General features: G+C 40.6%; 1 protein-coding gene across 2 annotated transcripts in view; it reads right to left on the bottom strand.

The window, feature by feature from the left end:
- The window catches only part of LOC124112213 (leucine-rich repeat and coiled-coil domain-containing protein 1-like), a 573474-nt gene that overhangs the window by 39887 nt on the left and 518216 nt on the right, over window positions 1–15371 (bottom strand). For both annotated transcript variants that reach the window (XM_048398967.1, XM_048398966.1), the window contains exons 15-16: window positions 8886–9002; window positions 209–293 (exon numbers count right to left, since the gene is read on the bottom strand). In XM_048398967.1, the coding sequence (XP_048254924.1) occupies window positions 209–293; window positions 8886–9002 (202 nt within the window). The remainder of the gene's footprint in view (window positions 1–208; window positions 294–8885; window positions 9003–15371) is intronic.

The raw sequence follows: 15371 nt of genomic DNA, 5'->3' as shown, positions 1-15371 counted from the left end.
CAGTGGGGGACACCTTAAATGGGCTTCACACATTGTACCCATGTAGGGAATCGAACCCGGGTCTTCGGCGTGACGAGCGAACACTTTAACCACTAGGTTACCCCACCGCCCCGGCTGGAATAAGAAGAACCTGTTGGATAAGTACTGAATGATCACTGACCAGCATGTGAAGCATCTATCGGAATGGCATCCGTAACAAGGAACCTACCTCTGAGAACCTGTTTGCCTCAATCTGCAGCGCCAGCCTGAACTCATCCTCCAGCTCACCATACTGCCGGGTCAGCTCATCAATCCTGGAGCAGCAAATTACCTTGGTGTCAGATTTGTCTGTTTGTTTGTCTGTTAAGTGTTTAACGCCGCACTCAGCAATATTCCAGCTATATGACGGCGGTCTGTAAATAATCGAGTCTGGACAAGACAATTCAGTGATTGACATCATGAGCATTGATCCACGCAATTGGGATACGATAACATAGATCAACCAGGTCAGTGAGTCTGACCACACGATCCCATTAGTGGCCTCTTATGACAAGCAAAGTTGCCTCTTACGGCAAGCATGGGTTTGTGGTTGCTGAAGACCTATTCTAACCCGGATCTTCACGGGTCTCATGGTGTCAGAGACATTATAGGAGTTTTCTACACACAAGTGGAATACAAGTGGAATAAAAGTAGAATACAAGTGAAATACTGGAGAAATACAAGAGGAATCATGGTAGTGGGACAGAATAGTGAGTGAGTGATTGAGTTGGGTTTAATGCTGCTTTTAACAGTATTCCAGGCATATCACGGCATGTCAGCTTAATGTGGGAGGAAAGCCTGAAGTGATGCAGGTCTCAGACGTTTACCACTTCGGTGAAACCCATGAGCACGGGTATGGTGCTGACAAACCTAGAAACATAATCGGGGCGAACCGGGATTCGAACCCGCAATCATAGGTTTCTGGCGTGCCCAAAGGACGCAACTCCTCACAGCGAATCTTGGCGCCTCAGACGACTGGGCCACCCGTGCCCCCTGGAACATAAGAAGACTACACCCTCATCAATACAGCAACAACATTATATTGTAGGGAAGGATCCACACTGACAGGGTACATTCATCTACCAAGTCACCGAGACTGACCCCGAATCCATATAGTCGGCATGTCTGACCAGCAAATAGGTTGCTAGGGACCAATGCTGACCCCGAATCCCCACATGTACAATCATCAATGATACATAAAGGAGTGTTATAAATATGCCAGAGAAAATGTTCACCCATGACTGCTTTACATATGATCAGGTATGTATTGTAATACTCAAGATATGAATACTATGAATGCCAACGATGTTTACATAATGGCGATGTAGCAAATTTAGTGTGGTAGGTCTTGGAGGCCAACAGGTCATGTTGCATTACGACATCGTAACGTCCCTTATACAAACAGCGTGACTAAGATGGAACATATCTATAGTCAGTAGACAGTATGACTCCTCGATTTATTCATATTTTCTGAAGAATTCAGAACATAAATATAAATAAGAACAGAGTTCCATTTGTTCGATCACTTTACTTGAAAAAATCAGCAAGAAATGACAATAACTAAACAAGTATAGGATATTGCCACTTGCAGATGGCTGACAAAAACTGACCATGACCCTGTCACTTGACCTTGAGTTTGGTCAGCTAATAAGAAAATAAAACAATGTCCTCCACTTGAGGCTTGTCTTCCCATGAGCTAACACCTCACATTCTGGAGTGACATTACAAGCCACCTTAATCCCCATCACCAGAACCAGGGAGGAAACTAAGAATTAAAGAATTTTCATGATTATTGCCAAAAGTATTATTAGCAATTCAAAAAATATTCTGCTTACTGAAAAATACTCCCCCTCGCTGACGGAAGCAGTAAACAAAGCTACTTTCAGATGATGCAGTCAATCATATGACCAAATCACTGCTAATAAGACTGACATTTAACAAGCCATTTCTTCATAGCAACGATTGGAATTTAGGATGCCAGGAGACATCCTAAGCCTGATTAGAACTTTACATGTGACTTGGAAATTGTACAAGGTTGATAAAGCCAATTTGAAGTCCTTGAATTTTTACAATTTGAGACTTCTGACACCCATTTATTTAATGCTGTCCGTAACTGCTTGGGACTTCTTCAAGGGCTTCTGCTCAACTGGTTTTAAGGAGGTTGTGTTTTCAGCATATTAGATCTATTTATTTGCAGCACAGGGATGTGTTATTTGTTATTGGTTTGGGAGTGAGTTAGTGACAGTATGAGTGGCAATGTAAGTGAGTGAGTGAGTGAGTGAGTGACTATGGGTTTACGCCGCTTTTAGCAATATTCCTGCAATATCATGGTGGGGGACGAATGAGTGAGTGAGTGTATGAGTGAGTATGTATGGTGTTGACATACCTAGAAACATAATCAAAGCGAACAGGAATACAAACACACTTCATAGGTTTCTGGCATGCCTAGGGGACACAACTCTGCACAGCATTTACAATGCCTTAGAATACTGGTCTATCCATGCCTCCCAATGAATTTGAACCAAATAAACTCAAAAATAAACTTAATAGCAAGTATGTCAAGCAGTCTGTATGAAATTTGTATTTAAAATCTGCTTGTTTTTATCAAGTGAGCTCCTAAAAGATAATATCAAACACAGAAGCAATATGGCTGCTGGACAGTGTTGAAGTTGCAGTTAACTTTTCCCAAGCTTGAAGTTATACATTTTCAACCAAAACCATGTGGGATATTCCTAACTTGTCAACAGTTCCAATCAGGGGTCCGGAAAATTTAAAATCCCAATCGGACATTTGCATTTAGGCCACGCCCCCTTCAAATAGCGTATTTTAGTACGACTTTTCACACACATTACAAGTTTACGTATTCATAATATGATGAATTATGAATTGTTTCAATTTAAATTGTTTAATTCACCGGACAATTAATAACAAATAATATCATTTTAGATTTACATGGAAAACATACGTTTGTTTCTGTTATAATAACGATCTGTTAACGTAGTGAACGGTCTAATTAATATTCATGAGTTATATTCATGAGTCTGCTCAAGTGTACGTGTTGTAACATTTGGATCTAGACTATTATCCCATATTTGGTTATCACGTGACCTCACGGGAAAAGGGTTTTTTTAAACGAAAGATTTTTTTAAAAACAAGACAGATAATTTAATCACAAATACTAAAATATCGTTGATAGCAATAGTTATTTGAATACTTTTTTCATCTGTACTTAATTATTGACCATAAAAAAATTGGATATCGATTGTCCGAGAAAGCAAAATGGCGGTCAATCAAGATTCAATATACGACTAGCTACTGAAAACAATAAAATCTGCAAATCCTCATTGTATGTCAACCAAGTGAAAGTCGTTAGCCACGACTTACAAAATGATCGTCCAGACTTTGAGGGTTTGGCAGATCCGCTCGACTGATCTGCATCGGTCGACTGGCTGCCGTCATGCTTTCGCTTCTTTTCTGAGGTTACGTATCGTAGCATTGTGAGGATAATGAGGTACATCGATGATGCAAGGTATTAATGTACAGTTGTAAACACCTTTCACTCAAATTAACAAGATGTTCTCAGTAATTAATCCTCGATTAATCAGTGTCAACTCAGTTTATTGCCTATTACAGTGATTGACCGATTGGACTATCATGTAGGTGCGATGTATTTTCAGCAATCAAAACAAACAAAGCTTGTCAGTGTAGTTAATCTTCATTGTGTTGCAACTGCAGACAGAAACTGTTCAGTCCTAACTGTTGATCATGTCCGGTCAAAATTTAAGAATGTCCGGACAATACTTTTTAAAATGTCCGGTAAGCAATATTTTAAAACGGACATTTGAGATTCCCAATCGGACATGTCCGGCGCATATGACGGTTTCCGGACCCCTGGTTCCAATGCAAGAAATACCGAAAAGAACAAGAAAACATTTGGATACCTTAAAGTAAAACAATACAGTATTTGTAGTATAAAACAAAATCAAGGTCTTACAACCTTGGTCTTACAATTCAAATGCAACACCTCCAAGCAGGTCTCACTTAATACGTCTCACAAGGTTACTACAAGATAGCAAGATACCTACAAGGGAATAGGCAAAAGTGGCAGTAGGCTAAATACTGATCTACACAGTTATATGTGTTGGGTAAAACAAAACTTCAATTTTATTTTATGCCTGGGATTCTAAAACCTGAGGGGGCGGTCGGGTAGCTCAGTGGTTAAAGCGTTCGCTCTTCACGCCGAAGACCCGGGTTCGATTCCCGACATGTGTACAATGTGTGAAGCCCATTTCTGGTGTCCCCCGCCGTGATATTGCTGGAATATTGCTTAAAGCGGCGTAAAACCATACTCACTCACTCACTCTAAAACCTGAGGGAAGAGAGGTGATGAAAATGAAGACCTGACATGATAATATGAATATACAACACCTCTGAAACCACAGCTGCCGTCACAGGGTGTTTAAAAGTCAGCTTAGTGTTGGAGAAAAGCCCTCCACAGACACAGGTCGCAGATGTTTACCAATTTGCTGAAACCCTCACCAGCTGATGCATGCATGGTGCTGACAGACCAAAGATTGTAAAACCTGCCTCTGTACAACGAGGGACCAACTATGAGCTTAACCTTGTGACAAGTTGATCTTGACAAGAGGGACTCCACTCTCTACAGTAAGGTGAATGAGGACTCTGGTCCTATTTTAACCCAGATTGCCCAGGGGCAGACATGGGGGACATTTTATGTCAAGACCATACCCCAGCCTGGGCTCACTTAAAGCACGAAATGCAGTGAGATCTGCACTCTGTCGTAGATCTCCTAAAGACAAGAGATGCAATAGCGAAAACAAATCTAACTCTACCTTTGAAAGATGGTCAACTACTCGAAGAGCAGCCAAATTAAAATCAATTTTGGAAAAACAAAAAAGAAATCATATCAATGAAAAAAAAGTCTTATCAATACTACCAATCCCAATAGAAAAACATAGTCTCCTCACACACATTAGGCCCAAGAGGAGCAGGTCAACAAAACTGCTTAGGCAGAAAGCGACCTATTAAACACGTACCGAAAAAAGAAATGGAAAGACAAGCATGGGTGCTGAAGACTTATTTTAACACATGTCTCCATAGAATAGCATGCAAGCATGGATGCTGGAGGCTTTGACACTTTTTATAACCAGTGTAATTACATGATTAATATGCATACTTCAGTACAGATTTGTTGACATGGTGCTTCCGGTGTTACGTGCTCACGGTAATGTCTTTGTGTTTGGAAAAAATCCATCAAAACTCTTCAATCCTGTGTATAAGGCCTGTATATTCTAACCCAGTGTCTCCATCGAGAGACAAGAATGGAAGCTGGGGACCTATTCTAACCCCATGTCTCCATCGAGAGACAAGAATGGAAGCTGGAGACCTATTCTAAGCCAGTGTCTCCATCGAGAGACAAGAATGGAAGCTGGAGACCTATTCTAAGCCATTGTCTCCATCGAGAGACAAGAATGGGTGCTGGGGACCTGTTCTAACCCATTATTTCATCGAGAGACAAGAATGGAAGCTGGAGACCTATTCTCACCCAGTGTCTCCATTGAGAGACAAGAATGAGAGCTGGGGACCTATTCTAACCCAGTGTCTCCATCGAGAAACAAGAATGAGAGCTAGGGACCTATTCTAACCCAGTGTCTCCATCGAGAAACAAGAATGAGAGCTAGGGACCTATTCTAACCCAGTGTCTCCATCGAGAGACAAGAATGGGAGCTGGGGACCTATTCTAAGCCAGTGTCTCCATCGAGAGACAAGAATGAGAGCTAGGGACCTATTCTAAGCCAGTGTCTCCATCGAGAAACAAGAATGGGAGCTGGGGACCTATTCTAACCCAGTGTCTCCATCGAGAGACAAGAATGAGAGCTGGGGACCTATTCTAACCCCATGTCTCCATCGAGAGACAAGAATGAGAGCTGGGGACCTATTCTCACCCAGTGTCTCCATTGAGAGACAAGAATGAGAGCTGAGGACCTATTCTCACCCAGTGTCTCCATCGAGAGACAAGAATGAGAGCTGGGGACCTATTCTCACCCAGTGTTTCATCAAGAGACAAGAATGGGAGCTGGGGACCTATTCTAACCCAGTGTTTCATCAAGAGACAGGATGGGAGCTGGGGACCTATCCTAACCCAGTGTCTCCATCGAGAGACAAGAATGAGAGCTGGGGACCTATTCTCACCCAGTGTTTCATCAAGAGACAAGAATGGGAGCTGGGGACCTATTCTAACCCAGTGTTTCATCAAGAGACAAGAATGGGAGCTGGGGACCTATCCTAACCCAGTGTCTCCATCGAGAGACAAGAATGAGAGCTAGGGACCTATTCTAAGCCAGTGTCTCCATCGAGAGACAAGAATTAGAGCTAGGGACCCATTCTAAGCCAGTGTCTCCATCAAGAGACAAGAATGAGAGCTAGGGACCTATTCTAAGCCAGTGTCTCCATCGAGAGACAAGAATGAGAGCTAGGGACCCATTCTAAGCCAGTGTCTCCATCAAGAGACAAGAATGAGAGCTAGGGACCTATTCTAAGCCAGTGTATCCATCGAGAGACAAGAATGGGAGCTGGGGACCTATTCTAACCCAGTGTCTCCATCGAGAGACAAGAATGAGAGCTAGGGACCTATTCTAAGCCAGTGTCTCATCGAGAGACAAGAATTGGAGCTGGAGACCTATTCTAACCCAGTGTCTCCATCGAGAGACAAGAATGAGAGCTGGGGACCTATTCTAACCCAGTGTCTCCATCGAGAGACAAGAATGGGAGCTGGAGACCTATTCTAACCCAGTGTCTCCATCGAGAGACAAGAATGGAAGCTGGAGACCTATTCTAAGCCAGTGTCTCCATCGAGAGACAAGAATGAGAGCTGGGGACCTATTCTAACCCAGTGTCTCCATAGAGTGAGTGAGTGAGTGAGTGAGTGAGTGAGTTGGGTTTAATGCCGCTTTTAACAGTATTCCAGTTATATCGCCGCATGTCAGCTTAATGTGGGAGGAAAGCCTGAAGTGATGCAGGTCTCAGACGTTTACCACTTCGGTGAAACCCACAAGCACGGGTATGGTGCTGACAAACCTAGAAACATAATCGGGGCGAACCGGGATTCGAACCCACAACCATAGGTTTCTGGCGTGCCCAAGGGACGCAACTCTGCACAGCGAATCGCGGCGCCTTAGACGACTGGGCCACCTGTGCCCCCGTGTCTCCATAGAAAGACAAGAATGGATGTTGGGGACCTATTCTAACCCAGTGTTTCATCGAGAGACAAGAATGGGAGCTGGGTACCTATTCTAACCCAGCATCAACTAAGATAATAAACAAGCATGGGTTGACTCAGAGACCCAAATGGACATCCTAGGATACTTTCAGTGCAAGAGAAGTAAACCATCACGACACATTGAAACTGTTGAGATTTTGCAGATGCAACACAAATGAGGCACTCCAAACGACTATCAACCCAGACCTTTCAAGAAGACAACAGCTGTCAACTCAACACCACTGTACATGCTCATTGATGAGTCTCTCTTTATCTCATTCATTTGATAATTGAAACAGCTGAGGTCCATCTCTGCTAAATAAAACCAAATGCAACAGATCCAGATGCTTTCAGATAAGTAATTTTTCATCTGGTGTTTTTCATGCATTCATTCAATAGAGAATGAGATTGTAGCAGCTGTGAGCTTGGGTGGAGAGGTCTATCAATAGACATGGACACTTTCAGCTTTTGTTGCCAATATTTTCACAATATTTTCTTAATCCCCTTCATTGCATCAGCACCAAATAAGCTCCGACAAATAAATAAAACATATCGCTTGAGTAGTTAGTTGTATAACAGTATTGATTTCGGAAGATAAGTGCTTGCATATGCATATATGTTTATCGGCTATTATATATGTTCTCTTCTTTGTCATTGCAGAAGAATATACTGTATTCGATGTAATAAGCGCCCCGCTCTAATAAGCGCCCATGGCGATATTTGCTAAGATATTGGCTAGTGAACAATCCCAATTAGCACCCCTTCTGATTGATCAATGTACACAAGACTTATTTGTTCGCGTATAATACGCACTCGTGTGTTATATGCACCTTTAATTATGGGCAATTAAATTCTTGAAAAATATATCTGTCGTACATAAACACTTCAGGCTGTCAGCATAAACCACAAAATTTATCTTTCAACTCTGTTTTTTTTCACCAAAATAATATTCTAACAACAGCCCCCTATTTCTAATTTTGAGAGTGCCCTGGGCGCTTATTACGTCGAATACGGTAATAAGATATGTCTGGATGTTCACTGCACCTTATTTATTTGTTTCTTGACTCTTATCTCAAAAGAAGTTTAGTTTTCAGGAAAATATATCTTTTAAATCTGACAATCAGCAGGAATTTGCATAATAATAAACAAAATTCATAGATTATGTAAATATTGACCTGTTCCTTCTTGACCAATTAACTCAAAAGTAAAGAGAGTTTGACATTACATCTTTGATGGACTTGATTTTGCAGAGTCGTCAGTATTCATAAATATCCAGCAACCCTGCTCTCCCCATCCCCGGCTTATAGTGTAAGACCAAGGCATGTCATAATGCTAAACCTTACAGATGAAAGTAGAGTCAAAAGAAATTCAAAACAAACAAATTATAAAATTCAACATTTATCTTTACTTGCCTGTTTATTCATTTCCCCCTGAAGTGCTCTACTCAGTTTCCTGACAAGTCGATGCTTAACCAGTTTTCAAATATTTTGATAATTCTAAAAGCTAGGTTGCTTGTAGATAGAAGCACACATAATAGAATTTGTAAGCCAACATGGAGCCCATTTGGACGAAGGCTGTATTGACTTACTTGTGTTTCTGCTGAGTCAGGTTCTGCTGATGATGTGATGCCAGAACTTCTGCCTCCTTCTGAAGCTGCTGCTGGAGCTCTGGGCTGCCCAGACTGTAGCGGTGCTTCAACTCCTGCCTGGAATCAGTGAGTGAGTGAGTGAGTACAGGGAAGGTGAGGTCAAATGGGGTTTATGTCACATTCAAGATTATTGCACCTACATAGCAATGTGTACTTGCATGTGTGCGTGTGTGCTTGCATAAGTCTGTCTGTCTGTCTGTCTGTTTCTACTAGTCCGGACAAATGAGATATCATACCACAGCTTAACAACGATTCCCCACACAGACACAGTAGACTGACTCCGATCTGACCAGTCCTATTTTTCCCCCTTAATGCCGAGCACCAGGCAGGGTAACAACAAGAACCATCTTTTAAAGTCTTTTGGTATGAAGCAGATGGGGAGCAATCCACTGACATTCCTCTCTCCGGGCAGATGCACTATCCACAAGACCACAGAGGTGGCCAGTGTTTTGTTTTGTTTGCTTGTTTATTGTTTAACGACAAACTCAGCAATATTCCAGCTATATGACAGTAGTCTACAAATTATTTGAGTCTGGACGAGACGAGATTGATATCATGAGCATGAATCCACGCAATTGGGATATGATAACATGTTTCAACCAAGTCAGCGAGCCTGGGAAGGTGGGAAGGTGGGCAAGGGAGTAAGTGTACGGTTCCAAACCAGTTTCAGCAGCATTCCAGCAACTCAAAGAAATGGGGGGGTGCATGGATGGCCAAGCTGCCTAAGGCGCCGCGATTTGCTGTGCAGAGTTGCGTCCCTTGGGAACGCCAGAAACCTATGATTGTGGGTTTGAATCCTGGTTCGCCCCGATTATGTTTCTAGGTTTGTCAGCACCATACCTGTGCTCGTGGGTTTCACGGAAGTGGTAAACGGCTGAGACCTGCATCACTTTGGGCTTTCCTCCCACATCAAGCTGACACGCCGTGATATAACTATAACTGGAATACTGTTAAAAGCGGCATTAAACCCAACTGAACTCACTCAAAAGAAGCGGTTTATAAATAGGTGCTACATTGGGTATTAGTTGTCAAGTTGTCACCTTGACACTAGATCTATTTTGTTGTGATGTGTTTATAAAATAATCTGCAGCCATTATATGACATTTTGGCAGCCATGCTTATGATTGGATCTGACTTCTGTCATTTACAGAGATACCATAGCTGGGATCATTCCTACAAAATTTCAGCTCCATAGCCTTGCTGCTGTAGAGGAGATGTCGAATTAACAATAGAAATATTGTTCAAGAAAGTCACAGTATGTACCTGGATGAAACATCAAAATATGCTAAAAAACACTTATGGTATTTTATGCATATCAAGTCACGCATTGATACATGCACGTGGCTGAGTTATGGCCAAAAAATGACATTTTCAAAATGGCCGCCATGGAGGCCATCTTTAAAAACTGATTTGATATCTGTATAGCTGGGATTATTCATACAATGTTTCAGGTCCATAAGGCCCTTGTAGTTTCAGAAGAGATGTCAAAAATACAAAAATTAATGATGTATCAACAATGTGCCACAATTCAGTCAGCTAAAATCTGTTTACACGCTTTGAAAAATTAATTCCAATTTATAACTAATATATTCCTTTCCTGTTTTATCTGCAATTATGTAACAACACATATCCATATTCATTTCTAATAATGACGATATTCAATCCTATCTGATCACTTCGCAACTTCATAACACATGTAAATTTGAATTTGATGGTGAGTGTTCTCCAAATCTACAATGAATATCACACTAAACACTTCAAAATATGCCACTTAAGTCAAGCAGTATCAGATATGATTGATATTTACCAGGAGTCTAAAAAAACACCAAAACTGTTGTATCAGGCAGCCAGAAACTACTACAAGAGAGTAGATCGAGGCTGCTGGTAATATCCTAAATACCATATTTCCTCTGTTAAACGCACAGGCATCTCCTACTTTCATCCAAGCCTCTGACCTGGCATCTATTCCGTTTAATGCTGGTACAGTGGCAACTCACTACCTTACCGAACCCCAAATTCTACTGTCTTACAAAGGGTACATTTACAGGAATTGGTCATTATTGATCCCCAGCTTATCACAGCATTAGAGACCCGGGTTCTATTTTTTGGACAGTGCAAATGATCAGGCATCACGTAAAGGCAGGCATGTATTGGAAGCCTGGAGTCAAATAGAAGAAATATGGCAGTATAAACTGACAGAGGTTCTGTGTTGTTGCTAGGAAACAAAATGATCTGTTACTTAAGTTTGCTCCGAACCATATATATTCCAATTGAATAATGAACATGCCAAATCTCTACATTACATGTCACCAGAACACAAAATACATGTCACGCCAGAGACACGCTGTGTCACGACTTAGCTCAGGAAAATAGATGATGGATCTCACACAAGGCACCATCAAGCATGTCGACAAAGAGGAAAAGCAAGAGATCAATGACCAGTATTGAATCTCTGGTGGAAAAAAGGGAAAATGGAATTTTCAGAATAAAAAAATACTTGTTTGTTACTTTTTAAAACATGCAATTATTCTAACTGCAATTTATCAACATTTTATTTTGATGCTTATAATTTAATTTTTTTCAACACCACAGATGATAATTTTGTATGTTTTATGCTAAATCCCAAATGATGCCAAATTGTATTTTCATAATTCCCTCCAGAAAAAAAACATGGTCAATCCATAATTCACATTACCATAATTTTTTTAATAAAAATTAATAAAAATAAATATCTAATTCATAAATTAGCAAACAAGATGAAAACCTTTATCTGAAACCCCATGGAAGTACACTGATAACAGTATATAATCTGATGATCGTGATTCTTGACGCAGACCTGATATCTGAATATGCTACACATGATGTCAGACATATTACTTCTGCATTCGCACAACTGAATTATTTCCTCCAATATCTTGACCAGCATGAGGCAATCACCGACAATTTCCACCCTGATGTTTCAGCCAGGTCATTCATCTCACCAAGGACAAGTTTCAATTAAATACACAGGGAAAATCTGCCTCCTAATGCTGATGCTATTGTCCTGTTTCCCCTATCTGAGTCGTTTATTGGAAAGTAGTATGTGTCTCCATTCCACTGATGTATTAGGAGCAGGACTATTCACTGACCGGTCTACGCGGGTCACTCCAAGACCACAGTGATCTTGGTGGTCATCTGCAACAACAGCACCAACTAACCATTCACTCAGCATGCAAAGCGTGACATCCGAAGCAGCTCATGCGTGTCAGCTTGTGAGCCAGTCATGAGTTAATTGTATTTTTTGATAGATTTATGGTCTTGAATTGAATTCGATCAATCATTGAAAATGGGCCTGTCTTCCTGATTGAAATGGCTTAAGGAGTATTTTTTCATATGACAAGATGAGATAAATTCAATTTCCTGTTTTACAGATTCCTTGTTCAATCTGCAAAAAGACTTGAGGCAAAATTATCAATTCAAATTTTCAGGGTGGATAAGGTTTATTTCCTTAAAGAAAATCTTAAAATAAAAGTCCAAACAAAAGAAGGAAAGAAAAATGGACTTATGATGTTAAAACTATGAAAATAGCATCACAAATATTTAGGAATTGTCTTTTCATTCAGATCAGTCACGTCAAAGGCATGTGAAACATAAGCACTACATGCTAAGAAGTTGCTATTTCCTATCTTTGAATTTTTAAAGAATTATCCATCAATTTCCCTGAAAACATTCCATTGACATCAGTGAAGACACCCTGTGTCAACCTAGTACGCCTAGTACAGCATTAGTCTATACATTTTTAGTGAGTGAGTTTGGTTTTACGCCGCTTTTAGCAATATTCCAGCATAGTCTGGTCATTCTGTAATTTAACCTCAAGAAAATTGCAACAGAATATTTTATGACTGTTTCCCTTTCAATTGAATGTATTTGAGTTTGTATTAAAAAGTCTACCAAAATCAACCTTCAGGAAAATGGTTAATTCCCGCATCAAAAAAGATAAAAACCAACGAGGAGAATAGGGCATCTACGGGCCGCCGTACATCAAGAAGAGCTCGCAAAGGGAGATAATTCGTAGTGATCCTGCGAGTACCTTGGAAAATATTCAGAAAAAAACAACGATGACGGAGCCGTATTATTTTATGGTAAGTTGACAAATACACATTTATTTAAAAATGTAATTAATAATGATGAAAATAATAGCAGTTGGCTTCCAATATACTTCTAACATGCCCATCAACCATAAATTGTATAGCGTCGTCTGCTATGTAACTACGGCTGCACCAGCAGAGAAATGTGTGTTAAACACGACCGATAACCATATTCCTGTCTTTTATAAATTCATCCAACATTGTTACAATTATTAGAAACATAATTATGTGAAAAATTATATCGAAAAGTGGACCCTCCTTGATAAAATAAAAAATGTATGGAAGCCCATGAGTGACATGATGTATAATCATTTGCGTAATTCGTACGTAATTTGCAATTCATTAAATTCATTACGTTTTACAACCAATCTTGACAATAGTGATATCGAAACAAGTTACCTATTTCTAAAACACCCGATATTGACATTTCTCGTCTTGAGTGCATTTGTTTTACTGTTTAAAGTCACAAAATTAACTCTTTTAACCGGCTTGTAACTTTTTTTTGTCTGGGAAATTGGTGAAAAACGGAACCAGGAAAATTCAGCAAATGCAGATGTAATTACTTGAAATATATAGGAATTTAAACAACTTTACTCTCTTTTGGCACGATGCTGTAAGATATTTTTCTTCTTTCAGAATTACGGCTACCATTCTGGTAAGGCATGTGGATTCTGTCTCCGTTTCTTGACTTGAAACTAAATTTGCAGCAGGAGTAGACCATATTATGTCCTCAAAGATTGTTTGGAATACAGCGAGGCACTTGTGTGTTTATTCGCCGAAGGCCCGGGTTCGATTCCCCATATGGGTGCAATGCGTGAAGCCCATTTCTGGTGTCCCTCAGGGCAATCTCATTAAAATCAAATCTTTGTACTCGCTACCGCCAAACAAAGATCTGAGGACATTCCATTAGGGGTCGCGTCAGAATGACCTTTCATCCGACCAATCAGAGCGTCGCTTACCAGATCATGAAAGTCGGAACGTGTTTTCTAATCATGCAACCACAAAATATTTGACACGGGGTATTCCGAACGACAGTTGCGGGTTTTATGATTATATCCATACAATATAGGCCATCTATAAGCCATTCCAGAGTGTTCTTCTTCTCAGTTTTAATTCTTTTAATCGAGAATACATCAAAATATGTTTCGAAGCGTAGTCGCCAGTTTGAAACTAGTGTCGTAAAGCTCGAGAAAGCTGCCTTCTGATTGGCTAATGTCGATTTCTTGTCAGTCATTTCATTGGTCGGTCAAAAATCGAGAAAGGTCTTTCTGACGTGACCCGTAATGGGATGTCCTCAGATTTTTGTTTAGCGGTAGCGAGAACTAAGATCTGATTTTAATGGGATTGCTCTCGGGGGCACGGGTGGCCCAATCGTCGAAGGCGCCGCGATTCGCTGTGCAGAGTTGCGTCCCTTGGGTACCTCAGAAACCTATGATTGTGGGTTCGAATCCCGGTTCGCCCCGATTACGTTTCTAGGTTTGTCAGCACCATACCCGTGCTCGTGGGTTTCACTGAAGACCTGCATCACTTCGGGCTTTCCTTCCACATTAAGCTGACACACCGTGATATAACTGGAATAATGTCAAAAGCGGCGTCAAACCCAACTCAGTCACTCAGGTGTCCCCCGCCTTGATATAACTGGAATATTGCTTAAAGCGGCGTAAAACCATACTCACTCACTCACTTGAGCGTATGCCATATTGCTATGCTATGCAATAGTCAATGATTATCTTGTAATTATACTCAAATTGAATAGATTCGCTCACTAAAATAAATGAATCTAAAGTCAGTATAGCCTGTGTTCACTCAGCATATCAGCGAGAGTAATAGATAACCAGCTGAAATGAGTTTCGCCGGGGCCCCTTTCACCAGAATAGCCTATAGTCGGCCAGCTACCCATGCGTTACCAAGTTCCAGTTCTTTATGATATTAACATATTTATTTCCATAAAGTGGTGGGATTGGCAAACAAGCAAATTTTGCTTATCTGAATGCCTCTCCTAAACATGATACACATACAAATTACAATGTATTAAAGTGATATGAGAAATAGCATACATGATATAATTGGCATTAAAGATGATTGTTGCTCTGTTATTTTTTTATTACTGGATTATCTTTCGAAACTACAGCTACGTTATATTATTTACATCTAGCACAACAACAACACAGTATCATATATACTTGCCGTAAAAGGCTACTGTGCTTGTCGTTAAAGGCGACTACTAATGGGATCGGGTGGTCAGACTCGCTGACTTGGTTGATGCATGTCATCGATCCCAATTGCGTGGATCGCTGCT

This window comes from Haliotis rufescens, unplaced genomic scaffold (assembly GCF_023055435.1).
Source record: "Haliotis rufescens isolate VD_foot unplaced genomic scaffold, xgHalRufe1.0.p SCAF_19, whole genome shotgun sequence".
In the NCBI taxonomy this organism is placed as follows: domain Eukaryota; kingdom Metazoa; phylum Mollusca; class Gastropoda; order Lepetellida; family Haliotidae; genus Haliotis; species Haliotis rufescens.
This window is presented reverse-complemented; position numbering and strand designations above follow the sequence as displayed.